The sequence below is a fragment of the Globicephala melas genome, chromosome 3 (assembly GCF_963455315.2).
Source record: "Globicephala melas chromosome 3, mGloMel1.2, whole genome shotgun sequence".
Classification (NCBI taxonomy): Eukaryota; Metazoa; Chordata; class Mammalia; order Artiodactyla; family Delphinidae; genus Globicephala; species Globicephala melas.
Window position 1 is genome coordinate 170,563,625 of NC_083316.1, and position 15,353 is coordinate 170,578,977.

Sequence of the window (15,353 nt, forward strand, 5' to 3'; positions counted from 1 at the left end):
CCTCCTGAGACAGATCACCCCCTACCGTACTCAGCCCACTCTGTGACATCCAAGACCACCCCGCCCCCCGAGATGAGCAGGCCGGAGGTTCACTCGTTTCATTTTGTTTATTCCTTGAAATCACGGTGTTTGTGGAGGCTGTTTTCTTTTCCAATTTCATGTTTTCATACAGGAAACTCCCGCAAGGTGCTGGGACACCCCACAGCCCGACCCCCCGAGGGTGGGTAATGCTTTCTTGGGGGGGGCCCTGGAGAGGGCAGAGAGGGGTGGGCGGTTCCTGCCTGGGGCCTCCACTCTCAGACCAGCGGAGGCACAGACGTTATTTAAAAATCGTTAAAAAAAAAACCCCATCAGAACACACATTAAATAGATATCCAAGACAGCGCTTCAAAAACAAACCCGCCCCTTTTTTTCTTTTTTCTTTTTTTTTTGGAAAAACGAAAACAAAAACAAAGATCCTTGACCCCTACCCTCTGACCCCTCCCTGCCCACCCCCCCCCACAAAAAATGTACAGAGCTACAGTTAACACAAGATGTTCACATCTGAAACCATTAACTTTAAACACATAATCGGGGGCAGGGTGAGGACTTGGGGTTCATCTAGGAGGGAGGGGCAGGCAGAGGGCGAGGGGTGTTGCGCAGCACAGAGGGGCGGGGCCAGGACGAGACTGACAGGTGGGGGGGCAGGGCCCAAACATCTCCTTTATCAGTAAAAAATAAAAGTGAATGAAAAAAACCCTCCACCCCACTGAAATGGCCCCAGTAAGGGGGGAGAGGTCTGTCCCTCTGCCCTGGGGGATGCCCCTGGGGCATGGGCATGAGTGGGGAGGGTCCAAATTAGACCAGCAGCGAACCCCCCCCCAAGGGGGTTAATGCTACACAGCGTTGCCCCTCCTGGGGTTTCACAGCTCAGCACCCCCTCCCCTCCCCTCCCAGCTGCCGGAGGGCCCCCAGACACAGTCCACAGGCCCAGATCCCTCAGGTTGGGTGGGGAAGGAGGGCTGGGGGCGTCAAGCCCGCCCCCCCAGCCATTGCTCTCCGTATTTTTCAAGAGATTCCCAACCACTATTGGCTCAGTCAGAAAATTAATAGTCTATAAATACCCCAAGCTCAGAAAAACGGGGTGGGGCGGTGGGGTAGCGCTGAAGGAAGTCGCACAGTGCGTGGACGGGGTGCAGGCTGGCGGCGGGCACCACCCCTCCCTCCCTCTCCTTTCCTGGCAGGAAAGGGTCCCCCCCCACGCACCCCAGCCCACACCGAAAGGCAGGCTCTGGCCAGCCTCTCCCCTGAAACGGCTTTTCTTTTCTTTCCCAGGAAAAAGAAAAATGGAAAAGGAGAGACCAGGAAGAGAAAAGAGTACGGATGTGGAAGAGAAACAGTCCCTGGCGGTCAAGGTCGCACCTGCCGAGTTGTTTTAGGGCCAGGGTTTGTGGTGGGGGCCTCTCCTCTCCGCGGCCCCCTCCCCTGTCTGTAAAGTGCATAATGAGGCATCTACATTTTTGACTTCAACCTGAAAAGGGTGGGGAGGGCGGCAGAACGGAAGTGGGGGGCGGCTTCCTTGTCTCCGCTCTCAACCATCTGGAAAGACTGCTACATATTTGGAGCTTGGGAAGGTGGGCGGGAGGGACCCGGCCAGGTCGGGGATGAGGATGGGAGATGGAGGGAGGGGCGGGCAGTGTGAGCCAAACCGAGGAGGCAGGAACCCAAGTCCATGGAGAGTTCGGAAAACCACGGTAGGAAGTGAAATTTCAAAAAAAAAAAAAAAAAAAGGCCGCGTAACCGGGAGGGGGAAGCGCCCCACTGCACCAGCCGGCCGCTGGCCCTCCCGCGTGGGGCCACGCTCACAGGCCACCCTGGGCGAGGGACAGGGTTCCTAGGCCACCACGAACTCTGACTTGATGTCGGGGTTCACTTCTGGCTTCCAGACGGCGTCCTCGAAGTCAAGGCCCAAGCCAGCTGCCTCACTGGGGCCGCCGCCTCCCCCGCCGCCGGTGCTGTCGCTGCGGCCGGCCTTGCGGCTGGGCGGCCAGTGGTAGGGGCCCCGGGCATCGCGCCGGGCCTTTCTGCGGAGCCGTTTCTGCTGGAGCAGCAGCTGCAGGCGCTCCACCTTACAGCGGGTGGCTCGGTTTTCTGTCTGCCGCAGCCGGTCCCCTGCAGAGGCGGCAGTGACCATGACCCTGAGCGACCCTTGGAGGCCAGACCCCCAACCAAACGCGAGGACCCCCAGCAGATGGGCATCAGGCCCGATCCAGCTCTTGTGGACGCTCCCGCCAGCGAGTGAGTGGGTCAAGAGGGTCTGCTGGACCTTTAGGTCATTAATTCCACGTCTGCTGAACAGCAGGCTGTGAGCTCCATGAGGGCAGGGGCTGGCCTGAGCCGGGCACCGGGGACACGGCTGGCATAAAAATGAGCTGGAGCTTGAACCCTTTAGGCTATTTCTGTGACCCAGGGTAGGACTCAGGCTGTGCCCTGGTTTCCCCTTTGAGACCGGGCCTGGGGGCCCACATCACGGTTCTACAGGACTCCGGAGGCATCCGGAATAACGAGATGGCTGTGGTGGTGGGGCGGCGGAGGCCGCCCTTGAGCGGGAGGGGGAAGCTAACCCCCTCCTCAGCCTGACTGGCCCATTCACAGAGGCCCCACGCACCATCTGGAGAAGGTGCCCGAGGGGGGCGAGGAGGAAGTGAGGATGGACTCCCCCCCCGGGGAGGGCACAAAGATGCTGTGTGCCCCCAGCACACACACTCCCTTCTCTACACGCGCCTGCAAAGCAGGGCGAGTGGCAGCTGGCGGCCCCCTCCCCGCCACCAGCGGCTCAGCTGCTCTGAGAGGCGCACAGAGGGGCCTTGAGAGACCCAGGACGGGGTGGGGTGGGGGTGGACACTCACCCGGGGGCTTGCACAGGCGGGCCTGGCTCAGGGAGGCCGGGGTCGCGGCCGCCAGCTTCTCGCAGGAGGTAGTTTTGGGGGCGAGGTCCGGGGCACACTGGGCGTGGCACCGCAGCTGGGTCAGCGATGGGGGCATGCCCTGGTAGTGCCGCGTGGCACTCAGGAGGTCGTTGAGGATCTGCAGGATGGTGCCGATGTCCCGCCTCGGCCGCCCGCTGCTGTCCTGGCAGTTGGGGTGCAGCGTACCTGCGGGAAGGGGTGTGGATGAGGACCCCAGTGGTGGACGTGAGGCCTTGGCAGTGCCCGGGTCTCACATGTGCAGGCGGAACCCTGGGTGACACGGGCGCTCGCACCCACCCATGAGGACACGTGGCTTGCTGTATGGCCGGGCACACGCGTGGGGATCCCGGGGAGTGTGTCCCATGCCTGGCGTGGGTTCACGTGACTGCTCGCAGGGCACGCCATGACACCTACCAGAGAAGGTCCCTGAGAAGACCCCCGGGGCGTGGTTCACGAAGCTCTCGATGACTGCGCCAGGTTTGCGGGAGCGGGACGTGGGGCTGCCCCCGGCGGGGGACGTGGGGCTGGCACCGGTGCTGGCGGTGGGGGAGCAGTCCATCTGCTGATGGGGGAGGGAGGCACATGAGCTTTGGGGTTCAGGGTCAGGGGATCACCCACCAGACCAACACCAGCCCAGGGTCTGAGGACGGCCCTTGATACAAAAGACGTATCCAGGGCTCTGACGTTCTCCCACCACGTCCTCCCCCAGACTCACCTCGGGGCAGGTGGCAGAGGCCGAGTGGGAGCGGAAGGAGCCGGCCGTGACAGGGGAGGACGTGGGCGCAGGGCCAGTGGGCACTGGGGGGACGCGGGTGGCACTGGACACTGGCCGGCAGGGAGAGGACACAGGGGTGGTGGTCACGCTGGGGTCTCCACGGGCGGCAGCAGCGGCGGCAGCCAACACGTGGCGGTGCTGCAGTGGGGCGTGCTGGGCTGCGAGCTGCAGCTGGACGAACATCATATGGTCACCCACGCGCAGCGCCAGAGTCAGCGGCGAGCGGCCCGACAAGAAGTCACTGACCTGCAGAGAGCGGCCCGTCAGCCCAGGGCTCCAGCCTGTGGTGCCCCCAGCCCGGCCCGGCCCGGCCCCCCGCGCTGCGTGACCTGGGGCCTCTCGCCGCCCCTCTCTGGGCTCTGGGGTCCCTGTCGGTGCCACGGATGCTTAAATAAAATGAATCGGTATTTCCGGAAGCTGCCTCCGCCAGCCCGGCCCGGGCTGGGCGCCGCTGGGGGCTGTGGGGGGACAGAGGCGGATGAGACGGGGGCCTGGCCCGCCCTGGCCAGCTTGGTTCTTTCAAGGGGAAACCGAGGCCAGAGGGGGCGGGGCCCAGCCAGCAATCACTGTTCTCAAAGAACCCTCACCTCACACCTCTACCCCACCCTCTCTCGCCTGTGAACACTGCAGGGGCCTAGCTCAGGCCCCCTCCCAGCTAAGCCACTGGAACAGCGAGTGGGCGAAATTCCTGGACAAATTCTTGTCCTAACCTTTGCTTTCTCAAGATAAATATTTATCTGTCCTGGGCGGGGCCGAGGCTGAGGGGGAGGCGTTGCCTCTGCGGGCGCTGGGGGGACCCTGACCAGTTCCCTGGGGCCCGAGTTTCCCAGGGCTTCAACACAGCCCATTCAAACATGAACCTTCAGTCTGGCAGCCCCTTCGCAGCGGGCGAGGGGTGCATACCACCCCCATCTGCACTGGACCCCTCCTCTGGGGCCCGGCCAGTGCCGTGCTCTCCCCGGGCAGGGATGGGGCGGAGGTTTCTGAGAAGTGACACAGGCCACGATGACTCAGAACCACCCCCTCCCTGCTGGCAGTGGCTGGCGTAACCTTCCCTGCTTGGGGGCCATGGGGAGAAGGCAAAGGAGGCGGGCCGAGCGCAGCCCCCACCCCGCAGTCCCTGTGCACACGCCCTCCCCAGCCCCAGAGATGCCCTTTGCAGGAAGGGCCTGGGGTGGCTTCCCAAGAGCAGCTGGGGTGTCCCCCCCCACACTCCACCCTGCAACTTCCTCCCAGGGGAGGGTGAACGGGCAGGCATGACTCGGTGCCAGGCGGAGAAGCAGCTCTGGGAGCCCAGTCACTCCGCCCAGAGCCTCCCATCTCCCTCCTGACGTAGACACCCTGCAGCGGATGTGAACCAAACACGCCCAGGGGCCCCCTGCCAACCACAGCCCCCCCAGGAGCAGGGAGCTCAGTTCACATCTGCCCCAGGAAAGCACACGCTAGCCCCACCCGACTCCAGGGACCCTGGCTCTCCCCCCACCCCACTGCTCCTCCTGACGGCAGACCACCCAGCTCCTGGGTCCCCCCCCCCCCTCCTCCGCGCCAGCTGGCTGGTGAGGGCAGGATGCTAAACGCCGGGAGGGGGCAAGGGCCTCAGGGCAGGAGGAAGGGAAGCCGCTGAGCAGGTTCCTGAGGCCGGGGACCTGCCACCCCCACCCTGGCAGCGGGCAGATAGCTGAGGCCTGTGTCACCCTCCTGGGAGGAGGGCCCTGCTGCCAGAAAAATGAGGAAAGGAGGAGGAAAGAAAAAACCTGCAACAAAACCGGGAACCCAGTGTGGGCCAGCCCCAGCCTTCCTCCTCGTCGCCCTCCCGGCACTTACTAAATATTTCCCTAACATCCTGTCTGGTCTGTGCTGGCCCCAGGGGCTGCGCGCCCCCGCCCCCTCCCCCTTTTGGGGCAGAGAACAAAGGGTAGAGGGAGGAGAGGGAGGGGTGACTCCCCACCCCTCGCAATGGGGTCACGAAAGGCGGAAAGAGTATCACCCAGTCCCATCCCCCCCCCCATCAGAAATGTTAAAAAGGTCGCTCTGTGGAAACCACAGTGGGGCAGGGGGGAGAGTGCCTCGGCACGGCTGGTGAGGTTGGGGACGCAGGCCCGGTGGTGTGGGAGCATGGGCCAAGGTCACCCCGCAGGCAGGCTTGTGAAAGCTAGGCCCCCTCCCCCATGGCGGCCACCGTGGGAGAGAAGGCTCTCAAGGTCAGATGGTGAGTGCTGGGGGGGCGGGGAGGAGGAATAGGAAGCTGGGTGACCAGGCCAAGCTGGCACGAAGGCGGAGCGGCGCGTCCCCTCCCCTCCTCACAGGCCTGCTGGGGGCACAAACAACCCCCAGGCCCTCCAGAGTGGCCGGGCACTGGGCCTGCTGCCCCCAAGGGCCAGGAGGGGGCCGGCGCGGGTCTTACCTGGGTCTCAGTCAAGCTCTCGAGGGCCTGCATCACAGACTGTTCTGGCCTGGAGGCCTGAGACTACAGAGAGAGGAAGAAGAGACCCTGAGGGCGCACCCGAACACCGGGGTTGGGAGGGCCCCGCTTGATGGGTGGGGTGGGTGGCCCGGAGGGGAAGGGGTCCAGTGTGTGATGGGGACTGTGCTGGCAGGGGAGGGGACTGCGCTCGCAGGGGAGGGGGCTGCCTGTCAGTGCGGGGCCTCGAGGCGCACCGCCCCAGCCATTTACCATGAGGCCCGCCTCCACGGTGGGCACGAGCGTCAGCTTGCTGCCATCCCCCACGCCGAGCTCCTGCAGCTTCCCCGAACTGAGCCGGCTGAGTGGGGAGGAAGGAAGAGGGTGAGGCTACACCGAGACAAGGCAGGGGCTCGGAAGCGGAGTCCGCGGGGGAGGGTTGGGCTCGTGAGGTAGAGACAGACGTCCATCACCCCCACCCCTTCCTGGTCTCCAGATCCAGAGACCTGAGTGTGTGCGTGGTTGAGGTCAGACCCTGGGAGCCCCTGCTGACGGTGCAGATCCCTTCTTCCAAGGAACCCCAACTCTGGACTGGGGGCACTCCCTCTGCGCCTCAGCGAGGCACGTTTTCACCATCTAGGCCCAGCGAGTCCCTTGGCACCCTCCCCCAACCCTGGGGCCGCCCCCCTGTAATTCAACCACCGGGGCCTGGGCTGTCCCTGCGGGCCAAGCGCTTAGCCTTTCCGGGCTTCGCCGGGCGGGCCTCCCCTCCTCCCTCCCTCCCTCCTTGGCGCAGGCCGCCGCCGCGGCCGCCGCTCAGACAAAGGAGACCCTCCCCCTCCCGCCCCTCCCCCACCGGGGCCCCTCCGCTGGGGATGGACACTGCGTGTCCCCAGAGGCCCGCGGAGGGAGGGCTCCCGGCTTGGAGGCGATTTAAATGGCGGGGGGGAGGGGGAGACTGCGGGAAGGGCTTGGTGGCGAGAACAAAGGGGGGCAGAGAGACGCAAGTGGGGGGAGAGGCAGCCAGACGCAGAGGGGGCCGCCGAGCAGATGCGGAAGCCAGCGGGTCGCAGGCAGAGGAGGCAGCCGCCGCGCCCCCCACCCCCGTAGCTGTGACCCCCGCGCCGCCCGGGACTCCTGCCTTCCGGTGGGGGACGCCGCCTAAGCCCGACCCGAGGCGCCCTCGCAACCGCCTTTGTGCAGCGACCCCGGGCGGGGGAGGGGGCCAAGACTGGCAGGGCCGAGCAGAGGGCGCCCGAGAGCGCGCGGCGCGCCCCCGCCCCCCGTCTGGCCGCCCCCTTCCTTCCCCGAGCGGCGCGCTCTTTGTTCCCGCCCCGGGGCCGGGGCCAGAGGGGGCGGCGGGCCCGGGGGGCGCGGGGGCTGGGGGCGCGCGGTACCTACGTGTCTTTGTGGAGCAGCGCCAGGCGCTCCTTGGGCACTTTGAGACGTTGGGACAGCCTCTTGCGCAGCCCCTCCACCGTCTCGTCGGGGGGCACCGACAGCTCGTAGCGGGTGCCCGTCGTGCTGTGGATGGCCAGGCTCATGGGCGCCGTCTCGGCCGCCGGGCCCAGCTCGCAGGCACCGCCGGGGGCACCGCGCCGGCAGCTCCGGGCGCCGCCGGGCTGCGGCTCCATCCCCGGCCCGCGCTGGGGGGCTGGAGTCCGCGGGGCGCCGCCAATTCTTGCCGCGCCTCCGGGCAGGGCGGGGGGGCTCCCCAAACAGGGGTCCTCGGGGCCCCTGAGGGCGGGGGGCAGCGCGCTTTCCCTTCGAGAAGGTCCCAGGAGCGGAAGGCGAATCAAGAATCAAAAATCCGAGTGGCGCTCCGGAGTCGCGTCGGCTCGTCGGGGCACCTTCCTGGGTGGGGACTACACTCTCAGCTCCTTTCAAGGGCGGCGGGCGCGGGAAAGGGTCCCGGAGGAGGGGGCGCCACTCAGCCGGCCGCGCTCAGGGCCGTCTGCCGCTCGGGCCGAGCTTCCCCGCGCGTCCCCTCCCTTAGCAACAGCCGCCGCCGCCGCCGCCGCCGGAGGATCTGGGGGTGAAAGTAACAAGAAAAAAAAGTTATAATGTATCAACGTCCCGAAGGGCGGGGCCTCCGCCCCCTCCCATTCACTACTTACTCCGCCGGCCCGCGCCGACCAATCAGCGCGTGCTGAACGCCCAGTCGGCCACACGGGCCGGCCAATGGGAGCCCCCGCGGCACCGCCCCACGTGGCCGCGCGGGCCCACCCCTCGCTCCGCCCCTGTCCCGTTGGCCAAGCGGAGCGCGGCAGGGGCGGGGCCGGCGCCGCTCTGGCCCGCCTCCGCACCCCCGCCCCGCCGCGGCCATTCATAAGGCCCGGGCCCGCAACAAAGGGCGGGCGGCCCGGCCCGGGGGGCGCGGGACCCAGGGTTGGGGCGGCGCGCCGTGGGGGAGGGCAGTGGCTGCGCGCCGAAGGAGCAGGAAGCCGGGGCCTTCCCTAAGCGCCGATCCGGGAAGCCGCCGCTAGCGGAAGCTGGACGCTGTCCCCGCGCCTCGTGGCCGAGCCCAGGCTGGGGCGCTCGCGGGAGGGTCGGTCCGGGGTGCCCCCCACCCGTGAGGCGTGAAGCCCCGGCAAGGGGTGGAGCTGCGGGCGGGGCCTGCACCCCCGTGGCCGGTGCCGTGGTGACGTGGCCGGTGCCGGAGAGGCCCTCCCGCGCCGGTGCCACCTCGCGTCCCACCCCCGTCCCGCCGGGCCGGGCCCGCTTCCCGACTCGCGCCCGCCCGAGCCGTGACGTGACGCGGCGTCCCCGGCTGCGCCCGCGCGCGCCGCTCGGGGCTGCGGTGAGTCAGCAGCGCCGGCGCGCCCTCTGCCGGCCCCACCTGGGAGCGCTGCCCGGAGACCCGGGGAGGGGTCGCCGAGGCCTCCAGGGACGGGGGCAGTCCGACGGGACTGCGGGCGTTGTGGGAGCCTCGCTAGGGGTATGAAGCCTCCAAGTCAGGAGACTGGGGCCTCACATTCGGGGAAACTGAGGCCGGAAAGGCAACTAGCTCAAGGTCACTCTCGGGGAGGGGGAGTGCCCGGGGGGCGGGGCGGGGGCAGAGGTCCCTCCCGGGCTGTGCTGGCTGCGCCGAGTGCCTCCCACTCCACGTCCCGGGGGGCTTCCCAGGGCTGGAGACACCTTTGAACACTGCCTGCTCAAAGAACAAAGAAAAGTGGGGCACCCTCAAGAGCCTAGAGTGAGAACCCCCTTCCTCGGCCCGCGAGGTCCCGCCCCCCACTCACCGGGAGAGGCAAGTCCGAAGTCCCAACTGTCCTGAGTGTACCCACGTCCAGGCTGAGTGCGCGGTGGCGGAGCCGGTCTGGGGCCGAGCGGGCGGCCCCCGAGCCTTTATCCGCGCCGCCTTCCCTCGGGGTGGAGTTTGGGCGGCCAGGGGGCGGGGGGCCGGGCAGGCGGTGACGCAGGCCGGCCCCCGCCCCTGCCTGCCGGCCAGGGCCCTGGGGCGCCGTCGGGCCTGGGCCACCCGCCCCCTAAATCTCGCATTTTAAACGGGGAGGGGGTGGCGCTCCTTGAATGCTACGAACCTGGGGTCACGGTCGGCCGCGTTGACGACTCGGGCGCACCCGCACTCCGGCCCGTGCTACGGGGTTTCGGGGTGCACAGCTGGATTCTCTGCCCCGCCCCCTTTCTGGCCGAGTGCTTCCGCCTGGGGGCGCCCGCGTGGGGGAGCGGTAAGGGGGGCCTGAGTCAGCGGCCTCGGTCCAGGAAAACAGGCTGGGGTCACCTGCCTGCAGTGGGGGGGCCCCAGCCAGCTGCCCTGGCGGCCCAGCCAACTACATCCCTTAACGGTGACCTCAGAGGGCATTTATGGAGCGATTCACCAGCGCCAGGCCTGCCTTGTGCATCCAGTCACCGCCCGCTGGGCTTTGTGACCCCGTAGGGCACTGACCTTTGTGAGCCTCAGTTTCTGCAGGGTGGCAGTAGAATGAAGTGAGAGAACACAGCAGACCTCACTCTGGAGCCTGGGGATGTGGGGCCCTCACCTAGGCCTGGCAATATTGCCATCATCCCATCAGGCATGCTCACCTGCTGGTATCCTGCCTTTGTGGTGGGCGTAACACCCTACCCATTTTACAGGTGAGTAAACTGAGGCCACACAGCCATTAACAGGCAGAAGCCTGGCATGTCCTCAGGTGTGTCCCTACAGGTCGCCCTGTGTAAGGGGTTTTCTAAGGATGACCCTGGCTGAGGGTAGGGCCCTCTCAGTCGTCCCTCCCTCTCTGTCCAGAGGAGGGGGACCCCAGGCCACTTGTCCACTTATCTGGTGTCTCCCTTTATCTGACCCGACCACCTCCGCCCCCAGCCTTGCCCTGGGGGCCCCTCCCAGGGCTGTGCTCCTTTCCAGGTCTGCCTCCTGCTCCCACCCAAGGGCTCCTGCAGCCTCTGGCCCCCCACCCTCTCACAGGCACACCCAGACACTCCCAGCCCCATAGGGTCAGGGCTGGGCTTGAGGGAGGGATCAGGAGGCTGGGGTTGAGGCACGGATAGGAGTTTGCCAGATAAACAGAACAGTGCTCAGATGAGAAGCAAGTGAGCGCAAAGCACCGGAGGCTCTCACGAGTGCCCCGAGACCTGGTGATGGGGCCGGGCTGAGGGTCTGCGGGCCCGGCCTGCTCTGCCTGCAGAGAGCAGGAAGGCAGCACAGGGGACCGTGCGCTCTGAAGCCGGAGCATCTGAACGCTGGAGGGCTCACGGAGGGACAGGCCAGGTGGGACCCTCAGGTGGGCAGGTGGCGCTGGGTGGGGTGCGGCTGAGACCTCCAACGGGTCTGTGATCTCACTGGGGCTGGTTCGTCTGCCTGCAGGGAAGTGGGCTGTCTCCTGGCATGGGGCCCCTGAGGGTCACACACACAGGAGACCAGTGGCCCCTGCCTGGCTTTGCAAGTCCCAGTTGATAAACATGCCAGATCAGCCTAAGGCCTGTTCTCTCCCACTCATAGCATCCCTGTGCTATGGGGGGCAGTCCCAGGCCGTGAGCGCACTCAAAGCACGAGGGGACCCCTTCCTGGGAAGGAGATGAACCCTTGGGCACCGCCTGCCCCCACAAGGCCCAAGGCCTGCACTCTCAGAAGGGGTCGTGACCCCTGGTTCCTGGCCCTGTGACCCATCCCACCCTGGGTGCCTCCCACCCCAGGACGCAGCCTGGCCAGCACAGGCTGTTCCTGAAGCTGTCAGGGCGCAGGTGTCCCCAAGCCGGACTCTGAGGCGTGCACATCCCCCAGGGGGCCTGCACCATGCTGGGGGTCCTAGCTGTGTGGCTGTGTCCCATAGCCCCGGGCTGTGGCCTCAGGGGGTGATGGTGCAGGCAGGTTCCCTGGTGTGGGGACCACTGGTCCAGGGTCTCCTCCCACAAGCCCCCACCAGCCCCCAACTGTGTCCTTGCTCTTATTTATAGAACAGATGAGAAGCCAGTCCAGGAACTCGAAGACCTGGGCTCTAAGCCGGGAGACAAGGAGGGGAGGAGTGGGGCTGCACCTGTGACCCCACGGCTGTCCCAGCTTTAGCTGAGCTGGGGTTTCCTGAGGAAGTGGGGGCCGGCTGCTTGGACCTCACCTGCACAGAAGGAGCGAGCCCCAGACGGACACCGCCCAGAGCCGCAAGCTTGCCTGGAGACTCCCCAGACATCGAGCCTCTGAGGCAGCTACGGGACAGTCATTCGCATAAGATCGTGACACAAGACCACACAGCCCACCCGTGCCAATGACAAGCCCGGGAGTGGCCTCTCCGTCACCTTCTGGCTGCCGGTGACACACAGAGAGGCCCAAGCGTTCCCACACACTCACCCCCATGAAATGCCCCACCAGCTCTGCTCTGACCCAGGGCCGGGGAGGGGGACAAGGAGGTGGCCAGTGCCTGGGTCACCCCCATGGTTGCAAAAGTGAGTTACTGGCTGAAAGAAATGGGACAGCCCTGAAGCTTCAAGGTGCCAGGACCGCCCCCGCCTGGCCACCCCACCCATCTGGGGCCAGTCCAGGGGCCCCGGTGCCACGGAGGTGCCAACACCATCAGGGATCGGGCACCTGGCCAGCTGGGGCCACCCACAGGCCAGGCAGGCACAGGGCAGGGCCTCCGTTGGAGCAGGCAGGACCCACCCCCTCCCAGTGCAGCTGGGGCGGGGCCGGGGAGCCCACGGGACAGGCGTCACAGTCTGGAACCTGGCAGAGCCTCATGTCTGTCCAGCAGCCCAGGCCCAGCCCAGAAGTGGCAGCCACGCTGCTGCCTGCCATCCCCAGCCCTGGCTGGTGACCTTCACCTGTGCCCACCCTCCCGGCGTGACAGCCAACAGCCTTCCCACAACCCAGTCTAGTTTTGCGAGCTGAGCCCGCACCGCCAACACCCCAAGCGGTTCAGACTACAGCCTGCTGAGCTGGGAAGGCTGAGGCTGGCTGCCCCACCTCGCTGCGCAGACACAGGACACTGGGGGAGAGGCCGCGCTGGGTCCCAAGCCCACCACCAAGCAGGATAAAGTCAGCGTATGCAAACTGGATTCCAGGTGTTTAATGAGGGTTCGGGCAGGGAGCAGGCTGTCCGTTGCCGGTGGCTGGGAGCAGAGGTCTCTGCGGCAGATGCGGCAGAGGAGTGGTGGCCAGCACGTCAGGTTGGGGAGATCTTAGGAAGTGGAAGAGCCTTCCGGGGTGAGAGTAATCCCCACGAGTAGGGCAAGTGCCCGACCTTGACGCCAGCCCCCAGGCCTACCAGAGCTGGCTTGTTTCCCTGGTTTATTCACCACAGAGAGGCAGAACCCTGAAAGGCGCTCTGGGCAGGCGCCGGCACTGCACTGCCCCCTGGTGGCTTCCTAGAGAGGATGGCTCCCCCAGGATCACTCCCCCAGCCTCCCAGACAACCTGCACCCACAGGAACTGGGTCCTCACGCCAGGCCATCCCCTGCCCAGCTCTGGCCCAGTCTCCCTGCCGGAGCCAGCATGGGGCATGCACCACCTACTCCAGGGCCTTCACCAAGGCCTCGTTGGCCTCGATGCGGATTTGGATCTCGGCCCTCATGGCCTCGTCCGTGGCCCCCAACAGCTCCGACTGCGCCTTCTCCAGGTTCGCCTTGGCCACCTGCAGGGGGTGGGTGGCGGGTGAGGGCGAAGCAAGGAGCCCAGCCCGGTACCTGTTCCCTCCCTGCAGTTGGGGATTTCGTGGCAGCTCAGAGCACCAGCTTCCCCTGGGACACTCACCCCCAGATCCAACATGTCCAGTGTGACGGCTTCCTCAGCCAATAACTGCACCGAAGAGTCAGCGTTCACCGTGACCGAGCCACTGCTCACTGCAGGAGGAGGAGGAGTGAGAGGTCCATGTACGGGTGTGGGGACACAGTCAGCCCCAGAGCCCCTGCAGGGCCAGGAGGGTGACCACACAGCGTGGCTCCACGATCCAAAGGCCCCAGCACACAAGTGAACAGAGGCCACCAAGTGCATCTACTGTAGAATGGACATGGGGACAGAGCCCCCTCCTTTTGCCCCGCAGCCCAGGAGTTGAGCCAGGGTTAGGAGTGAGCCGAAGCTGATTTCCAGTCTGGGTTGTACCGCTGGGGCCACGCTGTGGAAAACCTCCTCCGAATTGAGGATCCTTTCTCCTCCGATGGGCCCCCGCCCGGCCCACTGCTGACCACTTACATCCCTAACCACACCCAGCCCAGTGCCGGGGAGTTCTATATCCTTGGTGTCCTTCCTGACACTGCCAACTGAAACAAGAACTAACCCGTTGAGACAAGCATCTCCCACCCAGCCCCTTCCCTCTGCCCTCTCAATCAACTCACCAAAGTATTTGGAGATGGTGCCGTCCTCAGCGTGGACCACAACCAGCCCTGGTCGCAGGACCTGCAGTGTGGGTACGTGGGCTGCCAAGATGCCAAACGCTCCGGTCTGCGTGGGCACGTCCACCTGTCGAACGTTGACGCCGTTGAAAAACACCTAGACAAGATACATAAAGAAAGGATCACTTAAGGCTAGTCCCTCGGGGAACAGCAGTCAGTCTCCGCCGCAGTTAAACAGCCAAGGCAAGACTGAAAGCTGACGGGGGACACGGAGGCAGCCGATGCTTCGGTGGGGTCCTCGTGTAGGACTGCAGCGCCTTCGTCTACTTGACAATGGAATCCAGGCACCCTAGCCCTCGGGTAAGAAGGCGCGGTCAAGGCAGAACCAGCGAGCCACCTGGGGAGGAGCGTACAAGAAAGGTGCCCAGGGACTCAGGTTCTGAACCACGTGAGGAAGGGCGCACATCGAAATGGGAGGCTGAGGAGCGACCTGAAAGTTGGGCGGTCAGATCCCGGACCACACGGGGGAGGGGCGCGGGTCGGGAATGGGGGTCGCCGACCTGAGGGTTGGGGGCTCGGATCCTGGGCCACACGGGGGAGGGGCGCGGGGTCCAGAATGGGGTCTCGAGCCCGGCGGACGTCCGAACCTGCGTGGGTGAGGCGAAGGTGAAAGACATCTGTCCCGGGCCCGCGGCGGGGGCCGGGGCGGCGGCGGCCTCGGCGTAGGCGCGGGCCTGGCGCACGAGGCGGCCCAGGCCTGGGCGGCGGAGGAGCGCAGCGGGCAGCATGATGGAGGGCGGACGGCGGACAGCAGAGCAGGGGCGGGCGGACTCCGGCTGGACGCCAGCGGCCTGGAGGTCGAGGAAGACGACGCTCGATGACTTCTGGGAGAAGAATCCCGACGAGGGCGCAGGCGCGAACTACGACTACCGGCGCGCTGTGCGCGATGTTGTAGACGGCGAACCGCCTGGACGCGCGGCATGCTGGGGGTTGTAGTTTCCTTCCGGCAAGAGCTCCCAGCCCTGTGGTCAGGTGCGGGGGTCGGTTACACGGCTCTGCACGGGGAGCACCAGAAGCCCGCGCGGAGAAAGAGACACTTAATTCAAGATTTTGGGGGCGCTCATTGGATGTCAGGCGCTGGGGAGACATCAGGGAAATATTAAGATTCCTGCTCTAGTTTGGGGTGGTGGGGGCGTTTAACAGACACTCAACGTAATAAATTGTACAGTATGTTAGGAGGTGACAAATACTTAAAAATGAAAAAGAGTATGGGGGCCGGATAGGGCAGGCAGTGATTGTAGGAGGTGCAGGCGTCCCGGGAACGGTATCCCAGGCGGAGTGTCCAGCTCCCGTAAGCGTCCAGCGGTGTAGGAATCTCTTGGCTGCACCCCTAAGGGCGCCGGCAGAGGGCGCGCCGCGCCCGGAGATGCGCCCCCCGCAGCCCCTCCCGGCC

At 66.0% G+C, this 15,353-nt stretch overlaps 2 protein-coding genes across 5 annotated transcripts; both read right to left on the minus strand.

Annotated features, from left to right (window-relative positions):
• Positions 1-94: 94 nt before the first annotated feature.
• Positions 95-9,514, minus strand: MIDN (midnolin). Of its 4 annotated transcripts, none has more exons than XM_030845623.3 (9): positions 9,367-9,514; positions 7,526-8,153; positions 6,398-6,485; positions 6,128-6,190; positions 4,053-4,181; positions 3,664-3,969; positions 3,363-3,507; positions 2,889-3,134; positions 95-2,151 (listed from the first exon to the last, which is right to left on the minus strand). In XM_030845623.3, exons 2-9 carry the CDS (start codon positions 7,756-7,758, stop codon positions 1,874-1,876), a joined length of 1,488 nt encoding a protein of 495 aa, XP_030701483.1. In that variant the 5' UTR covers positions 7,759-8,153; positions 9,367-9,514; the 3' UTR covers positions 95-1,873. The 4 variants fall into 4 exon arrangements, with proteins under 4 accessions (XP_030701483.1, XP_030701482.1, XP_060153449.1 ...); XM_030845622.3 differs by having other exon boundaries at positions 3,363-3,510; positions 9,367-9,511; XM_060297466.1 differs by lacking the exon at positions 4,053-4,181 and having other exon boundaries at positions 9,367-9,499.
• A 3,109-nt stretch (positions 9,515-12,623) lies between these two features.
• On the minus strand, positions 12,624-15,261 carry ATP5F1D (ATP synthase F1 subunit delta). The gene is made up of 4 exons (XM_030845627.3): positions 14,548-15,261; positions 13,904-14,057; positions 13,323-13,411; positions 12,624-13,203 (listed from the first exon to the last, which is right to left on the minus strand). The coding sequence occupies exons 1-4, from the start codon at positions 14,686-14,688 to the stop codon at positions 13,081-13,083; spliced, it is 507 nt and encodes a 168-aa protein (XP_030701487.1). The 5' UTR covers positions 14,689-15,261; the 3' UTR covers positions 12,624-13,080.
• Positions 15,262-15,353: the final 92 nt, after the last annotated feature.